The following is a 21,570-nucleotide window of genomic DNA, read 5'->3' as shown; positions in this document are numbered from 1 at the left end:
AAATGCCTATAAAACTAACTCATTCACCAGAGAACCACTACAAACAACTAAAACACTCACCCATTCTCCTGAGCACAACTACGAATGACTATAACACGAACCCATTCACCTGAGAGGCACTGCCAGTGACTGGAACACTAATCCATTCACTAGAGAGGCACTAAAACATGTATAACAGTAACCCATTCACACATGAGGCATTACAAACACTGATAACACTAATTTATTTGCATATAAGGCACTAAAAACACGGATAACACTAACATATTCACATGTAAGGCACGACAAACACTGATAACACTAACCCATTCACCTGAGAGCCACTACGAATAACTGGAACACTAACTCATTCACCAGAGAGGCACTAAAACATGTATAACACTAACCTAGTCACCCCAGAGGCACTACAAACACAGAAAACACTAACCCATTCACACATGAGGCATTACAAACACTGATAACACTAAACTACTCACATGTGAGGAACTACAAACGCTTCTAACACTAATCCATTCACACATGAGGCATTACAAACTGATAACACTAACCCATTTACAAATTAGGCATTACAAGCACTGATAACACTAACCCACTCATATATGAGGCATTACAAACTGATAACACTAACCCATTCACATATAAGGACCTACACACGCTGATAACATTAATCCATTGAACAGAGAGGTCCTAAAAACATGTCTAACACTAATCCATTCATGTGAGCCACTACCAATGACTACAACACAAACCAATTCATCAGAAAGTCTTTCACATGCATATAAAACTAACGTATTCACATGAGAGGCTGCTCACATGAAAAAACTGCTGCCTTTCGATCCCCAGAATGGCTCAGTAAAGAGAGGAGTAGCCTATTTTGGAAGCATTTATGTTGTCGGCTAAGTTTCTATGATTAAAAGTGTGGCTTTTTCTCTGTAAAGACAAATGCAATGCATAATCCAGATGTCACAGAATTGTTGAATATAACAATTATTACCAAAGCTTTATAACACACTATTTGTTATGGTGTTATTTTTGGGGATGCAGTTATTTTCTCGAAGATTTCATACAGGGATGTTCTGCACTTCAAAGGTGACCTTACAAGTGATGCACAGAAACACACACACCCTCTAAAACACAGACACAGAACCATAAAAACAGAAACATACCCACACAAACACATACACTCACCCAAATAGACACACACGCACATCATCACACACACACATACACAACCACACAAAGACACACACACATACTTTCATTCACGAAGACACACACATCCACATAAACACACACACACACACACAAAACACACACACACCCTCAAAGACACACACACACAACTGCACAAACACTTACACTTACACACACACCCTCATTCACACAGACACACATACCCACATAGACACAAACACTCACATACACACACAGCAACACACACATGCACAAACCGTCATACACACAGACACGCACACATCCACATAAACAAACACACACACAGAAAAAACACAGACACACCCACATACACACACACTGTCAAAAACACAAATACACACACACACACACACAGAAAAAACACACAAACATATGTATATGGACAGAAAACAGCACACAGACATACAGTCTATGCATGTAGTACACAAAAACAATGTGTTTGCACACAATATGCATATGCACACTTTCATATGGATATGCACGGCACACACAAAGACACACATACAACTACAACACCATCACTAGCACATGCACGCACTCTCACACTCGCACATGGACACATACGCACACAAGCACAGACTTAGTGATCTAGTGACCAATCCATTCAGACAGAGTAATCTCCATGGCAACCCAAAAGGTTTCCCTAGCAACTGAACCTTCCTAATGGGTCCCGAGGCCTGCGGGGAGAAGAGCGGTTGAATAGATGACAATCTGAGAAACCTGCACAGAGCCAGGGGGACGCGACCCCTCTCAAGGTCAAACTCCTCCTGTCTGCACATCTGCCTCAGAACGGCCTCCGTCTGACTGCCTGCATCTACCTGTGCATAAGCACGCATGCATCAACACGCACGCACGCATCAACACGCACACGCACACACACACGCATCAACGCGCACACACGCATCAACACGCACACACGCATAAACACGCACACACGCATCAACACGCACGCACGCATCAACACGCACACGCACACACACACGCATCAACGCGCACACACGCATCAACACGCACACACGCATCAACACGCACACACGCATCAACACGCACGCACGCATCAACACATAAACACGCACGCACAAACACATAAACACGCACACACACACGCATCAACACGCACACACGCATCAACACGCACGCACGCATCAACACATAACACGCACGCACAAACACATAAACACGCACGCACACACACATAAAACACGCACACACACACGCATCAACACGCACGCACGCATCAACACGCACGCATGCATCAACACGCACGCACGCATCAACATGCACACACACACACACACGCATCAACACGCACACACGCATCAACACGCACACACGCATCAACACGCACACACGCATAAACACATAAACACATAAGCACGCACGCACACGCACACGCACACACACATAAACACATAAACACGCACGCACACACGCATCAACACGCACACACACAAACACATAAACACGCACGCAAACATGCATAAACACGCACACACGCATAAACACATAAACACACGCATCAACACGCACACACACAAACACATAAACACGCATGCGCACAAACACATAAACACGCACGCACGCATCAACACGCACACACACAAACACATAAACACGCACGCGCACAAACACGGACACGCACAAACACATAAACACGCACACACACAAACACATAAACACGCACGCACACGCACACGCACACACAAACACATAAACACGCACGCACACACGCATAAACACGCACGCGCACACACAAACACATAAACACGCACGCACACACGCACAAACACGGACACGCACAAACACATAAACACGCACACACACAAACACATAAACACGCACGCACACGCACACGCACACACAAACACATAAACACGCACGCACACACGCATAAACACGCACGCGCACACACAAACACATAAACACGCATGCGCACAAACACATAAACACGCACGCACGCATCAACACGCACACACACAAACACATAAACACGCACGCACACACGCATAAACACGCACGCGCACACACAAACACATAAACACGCACGCACACACGCATAAACACGCACGCGCACACACAAACACATAAACACGCATGCGCACAAACACATAAACACGCACACACAAACACATAAACACGCATGCGCACAAACACATAAACACGCACGCACGCATCAACACGCACACACACAAACACATAAACACGCACGCACACGCATAAACACGCACACACGCACAAACACGGACACGCACAAACACATAAACACGCACACACACACAAATATGCACATACATACACATAAACATGTACACACACGCACACAAACGCACACACACAGACACAAAAACAAAGACATACACACACACACACACACACAAACACATACATACACACATAAACACGCACACACATGCACACACAAACACGCACACACACACACACAGGCACAAACACACACATACATGCACACATAAACATGTACACACACACACACGCAAACATACACATACATACACATAAACACGTACACACGCACACAAACGCACACACAGACACAAAAGCAAAGACATACACACACACACAAATATGCACATACATAAACACACACACACACACACAAATATGCACATACATAAACACACACACACACACACACATACAAACACACATACAAACACAGACATACACAAACATAAAAATACATAAACACACACATACATACATAAACATGCACATTCATGCACACATAAACACGCACACACACACACACACACACACATAAACACGTACGTACATGCACACATAAACACACACATACATACACACATACTGTACATGCACACACATACACACACACACACACAGAAAAACAGACACATACATGCACACATAAACACACACTTGTATACAAACATGAACGTGCACATACATACTCACATAAACATGCACATACATACACACACACACTGTACATACACACACACACAGAAACATAGACACATACACACACTCACACACAAATAAACATACACATACACACACAGATACATACACTCAAAAACACAAACACGCACATACACATGTATACACACATGCAAAAAAACACACACGAACAGACAAACATATACACACAAGAACATGCATGCACCCACCCACTTTCTCACACACAAATATAAACACACACTCACTCACACTAAGACATACATACACATGCTTTCACATGCACAAACACACCTTCTCACAGATGAATATGCACACACACTTTCTTCCAGACACACACTCACGCTTGCACACAAACACATATACACACATACAAACACAGATACACACAATGACATAATGACACAATGTACACAAATACACATTCTCTCATTCTTTACATTGCATTTATTCGGCAGACTCTTTAATCCAAAACGACGTAAAATAAGTGCATACCAAATGTCATTTGTCAACTACAAAAAACAGGTTTGACAAGGTACAGTACTCATGTACAGTTATTCATAGCCATGAACACTTTAAGTCCAGTTCAGACAGTGAACAAGACTCTGTCCTATCCTATGCAAAGTCAAACTAGGAGGCATGATAAGCTACAACACCAAGACAATTATACAAGGCACAATAAGTGCTGGATGGAGGTACACTTCACAGACACATGCATGAGCACACGCGCACACACACACACACACACATACTCTCACTCACATGCAGACACATGCTCATACACACACGCAGATAAACATACACACACATGCTCTCACTCACAAACAGACACATGCTCATACACACACGCACATACACATACACATACTATGTGCAACTTCATTCTCCCTTTATATAGATTCTTTATATGTTTTTGAAAATATTGGCATGAAGAATTTATTTGATCATTCTGTGTATACAGTTTGAACTTTGTAACCCTGAACATTCCATCCCCCAGCTAGATAATAGAAAGCAATTACATACTGAAGATACACTCAGTACAAAACACTTAGTCACAAATATTTTGCCCCATCATGTACTGTATCAGTGTAGTCTTACTGGACTTGGACTTGGACTTACATCAGTCCAACATGTCCCTCCTCCAATCCTATATGCCCCTCCCCAAATCCAACATGTCCAAACCACTAAGAATATATGCCCCCACCAAAACACTCCATGCCCCTCCCTCAAGCATATATGATCCTCCCCTAACATGACATGCCCCTCCTCCAATCCTATATGCCCCTCCCCAAACACTACAAGCCCCTCCCCCAAACCTATATGTAACTTACCAAACTCTATGACCCTCCTCCAATCATACATGTCCCTCCTTCAATCTAACTTGCCCCTCCAGTCCTGCATGCCCCTCCCCCTCTCACGCATGCTCCGCCCCCCAGGCCTACCTGGTCCCACCAGCTGATGAGCCACGGTTTGGAGCAGGTCTCACAGAACAGGTCAACCAGGGGCGCCCTGCGCCCCTCTGCTGGAGGTCCCCCCCCTTCCAAAAACATGTCCGGAGGTGCCCCCACCCCTCCATCCATGGAAACGCGCCCTGCCCTGTCCAGCAGTATCCCGGGGGTCCGGCCCCTCCCCCAGAGGGGCGTGTAGCTGGGGGAGCGGCTGGGGGAGGAGCAGGGTGAGGGGGCGGGGCGGGGGGCCTCGGCCACGCCCATGGCGGCGGGCGGGGCGGCGCAGTGGCCCAGGCAGGAGGAGCAGGACTGCGGGGTGGGCGGGGCGCTGCCGGGGCCCCAGCAGCAGGTGGGCGTGGTCAGGGTCCGGGGTGGGGGCCACGGCCGGGTGTGGCGGAGCACTCCAGAACGCTGCGCCCGCCCAGAGGGGGGAGGGGTGGAGCGGCAGGGGCGTAGGGTTGGGGGGTGGGGTGGGGGGTGTGGACGCGGAGCGGAAAAAAAAGGAAGGGTGAGTCGTCAGAGGTCAGAGGTCAAGACGACAGCAGATGAGAGGGGAGGGGGGGTTGTGACCCCCCCCTCCTCCTCCTCCTTCTTTTCCTCCTTCCTCTTCGCTTTAGGAATGGCCTCCGCTCCGCCACCCCCGCCAATCGCCTGACTCCGAAAGAGACCGCATCTCACCACGCCCGCCCCCACCTGCCCCGGCCCCCCCCCCTCCCCCTCCCCCACCCCCCCCGGAAACGAAGCGCCCCCACGCGAGGGCGGAGAGAGAGAGAAACGCAGCGCAACGGGACACCGCTGCCGCTGAAGGACACTGAGCGGAGAGACAGAGAGAGAGAGAGAGAGAGAGAGAGGGAACACTGCAGACCTCCGGCTCCAGCCCCCACCAACTCCCCCCTCTCTCTCAGCCTGTATACTGCAGCTCTCCTACCCTGACTCCAGCTCACAGAGACCAACCTCTCACTGTCCACTGTGTGTGCGTGTGTGTGTGAATGTGTGTGTATCTGTGCGTGTGTAAGTGTATGTGTGTGTGTATCTTTGCGTGTGTGAGCGTGTGTGTGTGTGTGTGTGTATCTGTGCGTGTGTGAGAGTATGTGTGTGTGGGAGAGAGAGCAGGCCGTGCGACACTATGCGACGTGATCAGGGCGATCAGGCGGAATGATAGTCCTCCTTTCTGTCCCGAGCGAGAGAGGGATGGTAAAAGAGGGACGAAAAAAATCTCCCCTTTGTCGGCCTGCGCAGTCGACAGCCGCCTCGTCTCCCCCGACAACGGCGCCCCTCGTCTTCGAGCGTGTCCTGATCGTTCGCCGGATCCTGTACGAGCGAGCGAGCGAGCGGGCTGGCGGGCGAGCGAGAGGTGTCGTTCCCGCCCCCCCCTCCTCGTTGTGCTGGGGGGCCCTGGCCGTCTGTCCCGGCAGCCGATCGGTCTGTCTGTCCCCCGTTCGCCTTTCTGGCTTTCTGTTTCTACCTCTCCCCCCGCGTTTCCGTGGCGTCCTCCTTCTGTTAGCCTGGGCTTCTGCAAACAGTCTGCAGGCGAATCAGGTGGTCTGTGTGTGCGCGCGCGCGTGTGCGCGCGTGTGTGCGCGTGTGTCTGAGCCGGAGCACGCCGCTAGCCTATGTGCGCCATGTGTGAGCGCACGTCACAGGCTACAAAAACACGCCTCGCCAGTCGCTGTTCCCCGACAAGGGTTTTGCAGGGGAAGAATAGGATTACATCCATCCGAGGACCGTGATATTTAACAGCCAAATTTGACAGGATTACTCCCCCGATAAGAAAGAAAAAGAAAAAAAACAACAGAAATGGGAGCCTGTCTCTTTAAGGCAGTGAGCTGAGGGAGAGCTGCCGCACTGCCATTGGTGGATACCTGCGCAGAATGCCTTGTGGTCAGAGCAGCTGGCCAATGGCTGCGAGGGAAGGGCAGAGCCTGCTTCTGTACTGTAGCAACCAAGGTTACAGCAACGACATCAGCATCAGGACCAAATTCTCCTTCCTGCTTGTTTCTCTCTCTCTCTCTCTCTCTCTCTCTCCTTATCCTCCCCCACTCCACTTCTCCTTCCTCCCATCCTCTCTCTGTCATTTGAATATTACATTGTAACCTGTAGTTCTCTGCTGTCTCTCAGTATTTATATCCATCTTACGTGCATATTTGTTGTCATGTAAGTACAGCAAACACATTAATATTTGTACTGGGCTCTGTTACACAATGTTTTGCATTAATGTCTTTCTGTTTATGTCATAAAATATAATACTGACCTTAGAGTGGTGATCCATCACAAATAAACTCACTGCGCATATGTTTTAAAAAAACACACACACTCACACACACACATACATGCACAGTCAAAGACACACGCATACTTGTGTATACACATACACACACAAATGCACACACAGTTCCATGAATGAATTTAAGCATGAACATATGCACACACAAGTGTACATTCACAGACAACACACACAAATGCGCACACAGATTTGACAAGAATGCCTTGGTTCTGCTTATGGGATTATAGTCTTCTTATTTATATGTTTGTGAAGTTATGGATTATTAATTTATATTTATTTTTAATTTGGCACAGGTTCTGCTTATAGGTCTATAATATGCTTGTATAATATGTATACAGGACCTTCATCACATGATAGTTATGGTTTTTTTATTTATAATTTAGATATAATATATAATATTTTCAGTTATGGTTTGTTCCTACGTATAGGGCAATTGTAGGGATTACAGAGGCATAGGCAGGTTACAGTTATGGTATTTTTAAAGAATGGAGGTTTGTTAAGGTTACAGCATTGTGGTTGAGGTGTTTTTAAATATTGGGGTTGCGTTTTGTTTGTGTTAGGGTTAAACAGTTAGTGGTCTGGTTATACTCAGAGGGTTGTGGTTGAGGTTACGGTTAAACAGATGTGGTCGGGTTACGGTTTCAGGGTTGAGTTTGGATTATGGCTAAAAATAAAGCACTAAAATATCTTGAACCTGGAAATAGGCCCGGTCTGATTATGATTATAGGTCTGTGGCTAGGAAATAGCACAAGGACCGCACTCACGTTGTGTTTGTAATGCAATGGTCGAGGTATTTTTAGTTACAGTAATAAGGTTGTGGTCAGGGTTTATTACTGAAGTGTAATAAAACCTGAGTGTGGCGTTATGAGATATTATGAAGGTTGCGGTCAGGATGTGTTACAGCAGGACTGCCCACCCCTGTTCCTGGAGATCTATCATCCTGCAGGCTTTTCATTTCAACCCTAATTTGGCATGCCTGACTCTACTAATTAGCAGCTCAATGAGATCTCAAGTTGTTGAATGAGGTGTGCTTCGTTAGGGTTGGAGTGAAAACCTACTGGACAGTAGATCTCTAGGAACAGGGTTGGGCAGCAATTATGTTGGTAAGTCATGGCCTTGTTTCCACATCTTTTGAGCAGGTTGTGGTGATGGCTTTTCAATGGTTGTGGTCCGATTATGGTTACTGGGCTGTGATTATGTCGGTTGTGAGCGTTTGTGGTCAGGTTATGGTAAATAGGCTGTGATTATGTCGGTTGTGAGCGTTTGTTGTCAGGTTATGGTAAATGGGCTGTGATTATGTCGGTTGTGAGCGTTTGTTGTCAGGTTATGGTAAATGGGCTGTGATTATGTCGGTTGTGAGCGTTTGTGGTCAGGTTATGGTAAATGGGCTGTGATTATGTCGGTTGTGAGCGTTTGTGGTCAGGTTATGGTAAATGGGCTGTGATTATGTCGTTGTGAGCGTTTGTGGTCAGGTTATGGTAAATGGGCTGTGATTATGTCGGTTGTGAGCGTTTGTGGTCAGGTTATGGTAAATGGGCTGTGATTATGTCAGGTATGATTGTTTGTGGTCAAGTTACGTTTATATGGTTGTGATTATGTTGGTTATTAGCGTTTGTGGTCAGCTTACATTCATAGGGCTGTGATTGTGCTTGTTATGTGCGGCTGTGGCCAGGTTACATATATATGGTTGTGATTATGTCAGTTAAGAGCGTTTGTGGTCACGTTACGTTTACAGGGTTATGATTGTGTTGGTTAGATTATGTTTATAGGGTTGTGATTACGTTGGTTATGAGCATTTGTGGTCACGTTACATTTAAGGGTTATGATTGTGTTGGTTAGATTATGTTTACAGGGTTGTGATTACATTGGTTATGAGCGTTTGTGGTCACGTTACGTTGACAGGGTTATGATTGTGTTGGTTAGATTATGTTTATAGGGTTGTGATTATGTTGGTTATGAGCGTTTGTGGTCAGGTTGCAGTTACAGGGAGCACCGGGGTGGAGCAGTACCTTGGTAGAGGCCATGTCGCTGACTGAGCGGTGAGTCTGAATAGTCTCCAGCTGGTCCAAACACCAATCCAGCTCCTCCAGGGTCTCCCGCGCTAACTGCTGATAGGTCTCCTCTGTGACAGATGGGTACAGGACGTTAAAGCCACACCCCCTGCCAATTTGTCTCCTCTTTTATACAGGGGATAGGTTGTTAATGCCACACCCCCTGCCTCTGATTTGTCTCCTCTTTGATACAGGGGATAGGTTGTTAATGCCACACCCCCTGCCTCTGATTTGTCTCCTCTTTGATACAGGGGATAGGTTGTTAATGCCACACCCCCTGCCTCTGATTTGTCTCCTCTTTGATACAGGGGATAGGTTGTTAATGCCACACCCCCTGCCTCTGATTTGTCTCCTCTTTGATACAGGGGATAGGTTGTTAATGCCACACCCACTGCCTCTGATTTGTCTCCTCTTTGATATAGGGGACAGGTTGTTAATGCCACACCCCTTGCCTCTGATTTGTCTCCTCTTCGATACAGGGGATAGGTTGTTAAAGCCACACCCCCTGCCTCTGATTTGTCTCCTCTTTGATATAGGGGACAGGTTGTTAAAGACACACCTCCAGCATCTGATTTGTCTCCTCTGTGATAGAGGGGTCAGGTTGTTAAAGACACACCCCCTGCCTTCGATTGGTCTCTTCTGTGACAGATGGGTGCAGGATGTTAAAGGCACACCACCTGCCCTTCGATACTATAATCCTCCCCAGAAGTCCAATTGCTACCCTGGTCTCATGCTGGGCACAGTCTGTTAGCTTACACTGTTGTCGTTTTTAAGTTGTCTAAGTCAGTGCTTTCCAGACCTAACCTCAGGCACCCCCAGCCAGATCCTAGTATTCCATGTGTTCCATTTCAAACACACCTGATACAACCAATCAAGGTCTTTAATAGGTGAATCAGGTGTGCTTGAGATGGAACACATCAAATACCTGGATATGGCTGGAGGTACCTGAGGACAGATTTGGGAAAAACTTGTCTGTGCGTAAGTGCGTGTGTGTAAGTCAGACCTGGGTTAAGTTATTATTTTGTGTGTGCGTGTGTGTGCGTGTGTTTGTGTGTACTGTACGTGTGTATCCTGTCATAGAAGTAGACCTTAACCTACCTGACAACGTTGCCTTGGGAACTGTCGGTTGACTACCCATAGGTGACCTCCTGTGGACAGATTGAAAATAACATGAAAGAGTAATTAACAATGCCCTCTAGTGGCTGATATCGGTAAACTATTTTAGATGGAGGTGTCTTTTTGGGATAGATACCAAAAAAAAAGCACAAAACTGAATAACTGGGGCAAGAAGACTCAGGCTATGGGCAATGACAACAGAAAATCAATACATTCAGCTGGTCTAGTGCCTCCTATGGCAGAGTGAACTGGATCAGCTGACAGCTGGAACCACAGAGACCTGTCAATCACTGTCACTGTCACACACACACACACATGCACACACACCCACATACACACATGTACACACATACACACACACGCACGCACACACACGCACACTCAAACATGCACACACACCTATACACGCACACACACATACACAGACACACACACACACACACGCACACACACACGCACACACATTATACAGGAAAAGGGGTCTTTGATTGGGTGTTACTGACCTGTTAGTGGGGGTGGTGACATTGGCCAAGATGGTGAAGTTACTTCTGACAGACCGAAGACTGGCCAACACCTGGAGACAAGGGTGTTCAAAAATGTCAGTGTAACTTCTACTTTATTCCATTAATAAGAATGAAAGCATAAGAAGTAGAACATCCAGGCCTGTCATTTACCTCCAGACAAGGGAAACTAGAGAGCATCAATCCTTGCATACAGCCTGGGCCTGAACGCTCTGAGGGTCTCTGTCTGCACTACATTACCCAGCAGGCCGTTCCACACACTGGCACCTCTCTGTGAAATGAGCAATTAACTTTGGAGCATATGTGCATTAAAGGACTTTAAAAACAAACTCACCTGAGCAAAAGGGGTGACAATAAAATCCTCTGCATGCCTATAAAGAAAGAGAGAGCGAGCGAGTGAGAGAGAGAGAGAGAGAGAGAGAGAGAGAGAGAGTAAGTAGATATGTTGACTGTATCCCTGTATTGTGTCGTGTGTCGTGATAATATGTGGATTGTCTGCTGTGGACGTGAGGGTCCGCTGAACACACGGACGTTAGCGTGCGGTGCAGGCGTGGGGCACACTCACGCCTCGCTGGTGATGGAGGAGTTGCGGGACATGGTTTTGGGGGACATGTCGTAGTCAGAGTCAGAGCGGTACAGGAAGGACTCCCGCCGCTGACTTTGGGGGAAGGAGGGGTGCAGGACCAGCCCTGGACTCGCCTGCAAATCCAGAGCACCCGGAGAGGAGCCATTCTCCACATCAAAACTGAGAGGGGGGAGAGCAAGGAATGAGGAGAGAGATGGAGATATAAATAGAGCAGAGAAAGACGGAGAAAGGGAGAGGTGAGGAAGACAGAGAGATGGAGATGGTGGAAGACAGAGAGAGAGGGACAATGAGGATTTGAGAGAGATAGAGATGGGGATCGAGAGAGGGACAGCAAAGAAAAGAGAGGGAGGAAGGAAAGGACAAAGATGGGAGGAAAAAAGGATGGAGAGACACGAAGCAGGGGAGAGAGGGATGGAGACAGGCAGAGGAAGAGAGAGAGAGGGGGAACAAGAGAGAAGAAAGAGATTGGGAGGGAGGAAGCAGAGGTAGGGAGTGAGGAAGTGAGAAGGGTAGAGGGACAAAGAGAGAGAGATAAAAAGAGAAAAACACACACAATTGAACAAAGAAAAATATCATCAAAGTACAAGTCAGTGTCAACAAGCACATCCTAGCAGCAGATTCAAGGTGTAAAAGGATAAGACAGCTACTGTACCTGAAGAGGGCTCTCTCACACACTGCTGAGACAGGTCCCTACAAGGGGGGACATCTGTGGTCTCACACACACACACTGCTGAGACAGGTCCCTACAAGGGGGGGAATCTGTGGTCTCACACACACACTGCTCAGACAGGTCCCTACAAGCGGGGGAAATCTGTGGTCTCACACACACTGTACACAGGAGGAGACTGATAAGAAACAGATCTGTTCTTTGAAACCAGGTCTGCAAAAACAGGAACAGTCAGAGGAAACTTTCTTCTGTAAAGTCTTTGCCTTAAATTTGCAAATAGGATCGTCCTGGGACAGGAAAACCACTGCGTTTGACAAGACAATACTCCTCCAAATGACAAAGCTCCCACACCGAGATAAATCTTAAGTCTCTATTTTTGTTTCCTATATTAGACCACTCTATCTCTTAAGTTCTCCTCTGTTGATTCTTTTTATTAATTTAGTTCTGACAATATGAAGTGCCTTATTCTCCAAATACAGCTTCCTGGGGGTCAGCTTCCTTTTAAAACATTGCATCCATCCATCCATTATCTAACCCGCTTATTACTGGTCAGGGTCAGGTGGGGGGGCTGGAGGCTATCCCAGCATGCATTTGGCGAGAGGCAGATATACACCATGGACAGGTCGCCGGTCCATCACATGGCACACACACCATTCACTCACATACTCAATCCTAGGGGGAATTTAGACAGTTCAAATAGCCTAATCTGCATATCTTTGGACTGTGATAGGGAACCAGACGAAACCCACGGGCACACAGATTCGAACTAAGAACCTTCTTGTTGTGAGACAACAGTGCTACCATTACCGGTTTTCGGCATATTGTTTATAAATTGAACATGAACAAGATGTGTGGTATGCATATAAACAAAGCAAATGTCTTTTTACAACATGCATAGCAAATACTTATTACCCAGCCACAGGTGTGAAGCAAGCTGACACTGCACACACACAGGTTTGGAGAGACTCAGAAAACTGTGATGCGTCAGAATATTTTTTTCTCAGTGATTGAAGGGTCAACAGTGCATCTACACCAGGCAACATTTGGCCCCTGGGTGCCATTTGGCAGTGAAAGACAGGTCTTGTAACCTAAAGGTCACAGGTTTGATTCTCAGGTTAGACACTGCCTTTGTACCCTTGAACATGGTACAGTGCCTTCAGAAAGTATTCAGACCCCTTCACTTTTTCCACATTTTATTACGTTACAGCCTTATTATAAAATTGATTAAATTCATTTTTGTTCTCATTAAACTACACACAGTACCCCATAATGACAAAGTGAAAACAGGTTTTTAGAAATTTTAGCAAATTTATTAAAAATAAAAAAACTGAAATATTACATTTGCATAAGTATTCAGACCTTTTACTCAGTATTTTGTTGAGGCACCTTTGGCATTGATTATAGCCTCGAGTCTTATTGGGTATGATGCTACAAGCTTGGCACACCTATTTGGGGTATTTCTCCCATTCTTCTCTGCAGATCCTCTCAAGCTCTGTCAGGTTGGATGGGGAGTGTTGCTGCACAGCTATTTTCAGGTCTCTCCAGAGATGTTAGCTTGGGTTCAAGTCCTGGCTCTGGCTGGGCCACTCAAGGACATTCACAGACTTGTCCCAAAGTGACTCCTGCGTTGTCTTGGCTGTGTGCTTAGGGTCATTGTCCTGTTGGAAGGTGAACCTTTGCCCCAGTCTGAGGTCCTGAGCGCTCTGCCGCAGGTTTTCATCAAGGACCTCTCTGTACTTTTCTCCGTTCTTCTTTCCCTCGATCCTGACTAGTCTCCCAGTTCCTGCCGCTGAAAAACATCCCCACAGCATAATGCTGCCACCACCATGCTTCACCGTAGGGATGGTATTAGCCAGGTGATGAGCGGTGCCTGTCATTGTAGCCAAAGAGCTCAATCTTGGTTTCATCAGACCGGAGAATCTTGTTTCTCATGGTCTGAGAGTTCTTCAGTTGCCTTTTGGCAAACTCCAATGAGCTGTCATGTGCCTTTTACCGAGGAGTGGCTTCTGTCTGGCCACTCTATCATAAAGGTCCTTCTGGAAGGTTCTCCCATCTCCACAGAGGAACTCTGGAGCTCTGTCAGAGTGGTTATCGGGTTCTTGGTCACCTCCCTAACCAAGGCCCTTCTCCCCCGATTGCTCATTTTGGCCAGGCGGCCGGCTCTAGGAAGAGTCCTGGTGGTTCCACACTTCTTCCATTTAAGAATGATGGACTCCACTGTGTTCTTTGGGACCTTCAATGCTGCAGAATTTTTTTTATACCCTTCCCCAGATCTGTACCTCGACATAATCCTGTCTCGGAGGTCTACAGACAATTCCTTTGAATTTATGGCTTGGTCTTTGCTCTGACATGCACTGTCAACTGTGGGACCTTATATAGACAGGTGTGTGCCTTTCAAAATCATGTCCAATCAACTGAATTTACCACAGGTGGACTCCAATCCAGTTGTAGAATCATCTCAAGAATGGATGCACCTGAGCTCAATTTTGACTGTTGTAGCAAAGGGTATGAATACTTATGTAAATGTGATATTTCAGTATTTCATTTTTAATAAATTTGCTAAAAATTTCTAAAAACCTGTTTTTACTTTGTCATTATATGGTATTGTGTGTAGATTGATGAGAATAAAAATGAATTTAATCCATTTTATAATAAGGCTGTAACGTAACAAAATATGGAAAAAGTGAAGGGGTCTGAATACTTTCTGAAGTCACTGTACTTCACCTGCATTGCTTCAGTATATATAACACTCCATGTATAAATGGATGCAAAAGTTGTGTAAGTGGCTCTGGATAAGAGCATCTGCTAAATGCCAGTGATGCAATTTTTTATATACTGCTACAGATATTCATTCACTTCTCCCCATTTGACAGACACTCCTGCCCAAAGCTGGTGTGCTCAGCAAGGTTAGCCACAGTCAGCTAATGTTTGTGCATGCGGAAGATGAAGATGAGAAAGATGTAAATGAGTACAGGTAAGTTCACAGACATTTGTTGTGTTCGATTATTTTAGGCTCATACTAAAAATGTGACTTGTGGATCTTTTCTGTGTGTAGTTGCTGAATTCCATAGATCTGCGGCCCTACATCCATTTTTTTTTAGCTAAAGGAATAAAATTAGCTTTTTAAATCTTGATTTAAAAACAAAAACATTGCCACGAAACATTTCTGATTACATTTTTTTTTTTTCAAAAGTTCAACACATTTGCAATATATTGCCCATTTCTTTTCCGAAATGTAGTGTGTGTGCTACAGAGAAAACATAAGTCTTTTAAAACTGCAGTCGAAAAAGTGCAACCGCAATGAAAACACTGGGGGAGAATGTCAGTGAATCCTGGCTATCGCTAGGAGAGAGGTCAGTGCAGGATCCCGGGAACATGCTGTCTTAAAAGCTGTGCTTCACTCTGAGCCAAGAAACAGCCCGGCCCACCGATTGCTGTAGTTAACCTTTTCCGCCACTAGAGGGCATGAACGGCAAACAAGCGAAGCAAGGACATAAACACAAAAGCCAGGTTGAGGCAAATCCCATTTTAAAATGAGTCACTTCAGGAACAGAGTCGAAATGAATTTCAATATTGAGAGAAGTTTTTTTGTTAATTCATGGAATAAATTTTAATTCATTGTCTGAATGGAAACAGAATTGACCACAGATAAGCCCAAGGCACTGTTTCTCAAATTATCCGAACCCACAACCCATTTAAGGAGCAAGTCTGTTATCTGGGACCCACTCCTTTTTAAAACATAGCCTTGGATGATGTTTTACCATCCACCATGGTCAGAGCATGCACAATTTATTCTGACATTTTGAATGCTGTCTTTTTCTGAATTTGTCTGTGGTAAAACAAATGCTGTCTAACATGCGACAAACCCAAACCCAGCATCAATGTACTCAATGAGTATGTGCGTGTGTGTGTGTATGTGTGTGTGTGTGCGTGCATGTGCATGTGTGTGTGTGTGTGTGTGTGTGTGCAGACCTCTAGACACGCCTGTATTTCCTGTTCACAGCCTTTAAGTAAAAGGGAGTTCATGAACTTAATGTGAACCAGGACTGCTAAGAAACCAATATAATGGAAAACTTCATTGTCGGTTAAATTTACATAAAAAGGAATGGATCATTTCCTCTGCCCCTCTGGCCAGCACATTAAAATGCAAAAACACACACAAACAAACATACAGCACAAACAGACTGAGTATACACAATATAGCATGCACGCAGCATTGGTTCCACAGGCCCCTGATGTAGATTGATTCAGCTCAGGGGACAAACATGCAACACAATCATCCAGTAGCAAATATTCTGCAGACCAGCGGAACAGAACTGCCAGTTCTAGTGTCAACCCCATACACTCTATCAGACTGTCTATAAAGCCGATGAGAATGATTTTCCCACAATTTGATTGGTCCTTCAGCATTTTAGGCAGTGCTGTTCTATGGGGGGGGGGGGGGGGGTGCATGACTGGGTTGGCTTGAATCATCGGTTCTAAATGGAGCAGTGGTTGCAGGAGGTCATGACTCATTCAGTGCAGTAACTGATCTACCACGGGTTCGTCAGCAACACGCCCCCAGAAGTTAGGCACAGCTTTAGATGCCATAGGGCACTGTTCCTCAGACCATGGTCCAGCAGAGCCACAAGGGGGGGGGGTGTAACTTTATCAATTACTTTGATCAATCCATTAAGCAATTGTGTCTTTCTTGGTAACACAATTTCATATCATTAATCGATTGCCGAGTAACAGCAAAAAAAACCTGAGGTTCTCCAGGACCAGGGCTGGGGACCCCAGCAGACCCTGTGGTTCTCCAGGACCAGGGCTGGGGACCCCAGCAGACCCTGTGGTTCTCCAGGACCAGGGCTGGGGACCCCAGCAGACCCTGTGGTTCTCCAGGACCAGGGCTGGGGACCCCAGCAGACCCTGTGGTTCTCCAGGACCAGGGCTGGGGACCCCAGCAGACCCTGTGGTTCTCCAGGACCAGGGCTGGGGACCCCAGCAGACCCTGTGGTTCTCCAGGACCAGGGCTGGGGACCCCAGCAGACCCTGTGGTTCTCCAGGACCAGGGCTGGGGACCCCAGTAGACCCTGTGGTTCTCCAGGGCCAGGGCTGGGGACCCCAGCAGACTCTGTGGTTCTCCAGGACCAGGGCTGGGGACCCCAGCAGACCCTGTGGTTCTCCAGGACCAGAGCTGCATGGGGACCCAGGCAGACCCTGTGGTTCTCCAGGACCAGAGCTGCATGGGGACCCAGGCAGACCCTGTGGTTCTCCAGGACCAGGACTGCATGGGGACCCAGGCAGACTGCTGTCAACGTTTCACCAAGCCCCCTCTCTCCTGTTTGAGATGCAGACTGCTGATGTGCTATATTGGGTGAGTGGAGAGGTCTTGGGTGGGTGAGGACTGGGCTGGAAGCTCATTCTGCAGCAAGGTTTGTTTTTAGATGCCGATTAGTCACCCAGTTTGAGATGTGGCAGGGGAAACGCAGTGATGCATGATGATGTTTGTTTGTAAGAGAATAAAGCTTTTCAAGTTTAACTGAAATTCAAGAGAGAAGAAGGAGAGTCAGGATAGACAGTGAAGAGAGAGGGAGAGAGAGAGAAAAAGAGAGAGAGAAAGAGAGGGAAATGAGAGATGAGAGCAGTATAAGGAAGGCAATGACAGAACATTAATATGGAAGAGTTGTTTTATGTTTGTGTGGAAAACAAAAGAAAATCTCAGCACAATTACAAAATTAAGTACAACACAAGCAAAGGTATTCCTCAGGCATATTTCTGCATCTGTTATTGAGCTGTATTCTTTCAATAAAATTAATAAACTTTTGATTGAAAAAAAATGAGCAATTCAAATTCTGCTTTTCTATGATGTTGGCAATGTCCTTTATATTAAATGTTCTGCCATTAATACTTGTCAGAGAGCATATCATTGTTAAAAAAAAACACTGTCACTGAGAATCCTTTTCAGAGAACCTTGTCACATCCTCTAAAGAACACTCCTCCATAGAGCATGGACTGGTGAAAGCAATATGGCAGCATCCTCGCCCAGCCAATCAGCAGCCACTTCATATCAGTGCAATGACACAGGAAGGAAGGCACCTTTGAGGGCCCCTCTGCAGGATTTGATTTGGGGGCACCCTCCAACCCAACATTATAAATAGTATTTATATTTTAGGATAATTAGGGGGCCCCCTGGTGGTCACAATGACCTAAGCAGCCGCTTTCCAGTGAGAAAGAGGCAGAGTCTAGATGTCTAGAGGAGTGGAAATCTAGGTTTGAGACGTTTTTACACAAGCCTACACAAAGTTAACACCAACATAAACCTTTCTGCTATAACAACCTCCACTCTTCTGGAAAAGCTTTATACTAAATGTTGGAGTGTTGCTGCAGGGATTTGCTTCCATTCAGTCAGGAGAGCATTAGTGAGGATGGGCACTGATTGGGTGATCCCAAAGGTGCTGGATGGGGTTGAGGTCAGGGCTCTGTGCAGGTCAATCAAGCTCTTCCGCACTGTTCTTGACAAAAAAACATTTCTATATGGACCTCACTGTGTGCCCGGAGACATTGTCATGCTTAAACAGGAAAGGGCCTTCCCCAAACTGTTAAGGAAGTACAGAATTGTCTAGAAAGAAATTGAATGCTGTAGCATTAAGATTTGCCTTCACTGGAACTGAGGAGCCTAGCCCAAACAATAAAAAACAGCCCCAGACCAAGGATTGTCCACATACTTTGGGTCATATAGTTTAGCACAAGGCTAACCCGGATATAGCCTGGCTATGACCTAGTCAGCTAGACAACTCTCCTTTTTTAACAAAGTGTTGCCAGGTATCCACCTGAACACCTAGAAGGTGTTTCACCATATTTTAATCCCAAAAATGGGGGAGGGAGGGTGCTACTTCAGAGTATTCGGGCACAGTCAGTATGTGCTAAGGAAGAGTCCTTGTACCAGCATAGCTTGTGAATCTTGTGAATGTATGTGGGGGGAGGGGGGGGGGGGAGGGCAGGTGTACCAATCATGTACCTGGAACGATGCAGTCAGGCTTCTTGCCTCATCCCCAACCAAAAATGACAAAATAAATACAATTCTGAAATTGCTTAATCAAACTTTTACACAAGCCTGAATGAGGAGGATTAAAAAAAAACATTTACAAATGCTGAAACAGAAATATGTTTTCATCAATACCTTAGAAACTCACCTTAATGTCAAACGTAATGTCACACCAGAGAAAAGGGGAGGAAACCTAGAACTAATTCACACTTCTCTAACTCATCTCTACTTCACATTTCTCTAACTCGCTCCTGTGCTTCACACTTCCCTAACTCATTTCTCTAACTCTCACCTGTGCTTCACACTACCCTAACTCTCTCCTGTACTTCACACTTCCCTAGCTCACCCGTATTCCAGAATTGATGTGCAATTTTACAATGAAATACAATTCATTACTTGTCGTGGAAAACAAATTATCCAGACTGAATTTCTGTTGGTACTTCAAGAAGCCATTCATTGTTTATCATGTGGTGTGTAGAGAATACACATGAAAAGAGTCTCTGGGAGTCTCTGACCAACGAAAGTTTTCTAACTCCCTTTTACAGTTCAAAGCAAAGTTACACTTATCTTTTCTGCAAGCTAGACATTTGCACAGCTGTTGTACGAAGCATAAGACAGAAACTTTTCTGTTTTCCAACCTCGGACTCAAAACTTATCAAATCAGCAAGCTGTCTCCGCTATTTCAAGGTAAATGTGTTGTTCTACTCCGTGTTCCCTGCCTGACCTCCAAATACGATGGCATTAAGGACAACATGATCACAGACTTGTTCATGAGGGGCCAAGGTTTAATGTGTGAAAAACTAGTTTGCTTTGTTCTTTTTGTATGGGTCCTGTTCCGGTACACTGGGTTGAAATAGGGTTTGAAAAAAGCTGCAAGCTGCAAAACCAATTTTGGTTGGAGCTATAGAGAGCTGTACATAATTGGCCTGTTTGCACATACCCAAAGAGCCTTTTTGACACAGCAAAACTTAATGACTGGTGCAGATCAGGGAGTCTGTGAGAACATGGCAGATCTGCCTGTGTTTGATTTAGAGAAGAGTTGTTCTTCTGTCACGAAGTTGCAGTGCTTAGCACTGAGTCAGTATTTTCTCCCAGACAAAGCTCAGCGTCACTGCATTAGTGCTGAGTAATTATTTCACTGTGACATGTTTCTGAGTACAGAATCCAGCCCAGGGGCGTGAGGCACATTGACAGTGACACAGTCTCGCTGTAATGCAGAGACGCAGTGGCACAGCAAAGCAGTGATGCAGTGAGCTACAGACACAGTGATGCAGTGAGGCACAGACACAGTGATACAGTGAGGCACAAACACACTGATGCAGTGAGGTACAGACACAGTGATATAGTGAGGTACAAACACACTGATGCAGTGAGGTACAGACACAGTTATGCAGTGAGCTACAGACACAGTGATGCAGTAAGGTACAAACACACTGATGCAGTGAGCTACAGACACAGTGATGCAGTGATGTACAGACACAGTGATGCAGTGAGGTACAGATGCAGCAGTGCAGTGAGGTACAGACACAGTGATGCAGTGATGTACAGATACACTGACGCAGTGAGGTACAGACACAGTGATGCAGTGATGTACAGATACACTGACGCAGTGAGGTACAGACACAGTGATGCAGTGAGGTACAGACACACTGACGCAGGAAGGTACATACACACTGACGCAGTGAGGTACAGACACACTGACGCTGTGAGGTATA

General features: G+C 46.0%; 1 protein-coding gene across 3 annotated transcripts in view; it reads right to left on the bottom strand.

Annotated features, from left to right (window-relative positions):
* LOC135248579 (3',5'-cyclic-AMP phosphodiesterase 4B-like) overlaps positions 1-21,570 on the bottom strand; it is a 93,965-nt gene that overhangs the window by 20,559 nt on the left and 51,836 nt on the right. For 2 of the 3 annotated variants that reach the window (XM_064323373.1, XM_064323374.1), the window contains 5 exons: positions 12,141-12,320; positions 11,910-11,946; positions 11,558-11,628; positions 11,037-11,086; positions 9,897-10,009 (listed from right to left, as the gene is read on the bottom strand). In XM_064323373.1, the coding sequence (XP_064179443.1) occupies positions 9,897-10,009; positions 11,037-11,086; positions 11,558-11,628; positions 11,910-11,946; positions 12,141-12,320 (451 nt within the window). Of the gene's footprint in view, positions 1-5,597; positions 6,302-9,896; positions 10,010-11,036; positions 11,087-11,557; positions 11,629-11,909; positions 11,947-12,140; positions 12,321-21,570 lie in introns of those variants that run through there. The other variant, XM_064323375.1, reaches the window with a different exon arrangement.

This window comes from Anguilla rostrata, chromosome 2 (assembly GCF_018555375.3).
Source record: "Anguilla rostrata isolate EN2019 chromosome 2, ASM1855537v3, whole genome shotgun sequence".
In the NCBI taxonomy this organism is placed as follows: domain Eukaryota; kingdom Metazoa; phylum Chordata; class Actinopteri; order Anguilliformes; family Anguillidae; genus Anguilla; species Anguilla rostrata.
This window is presented reverse-complemented; position numbering and strand designations above follow the sequence as displayed.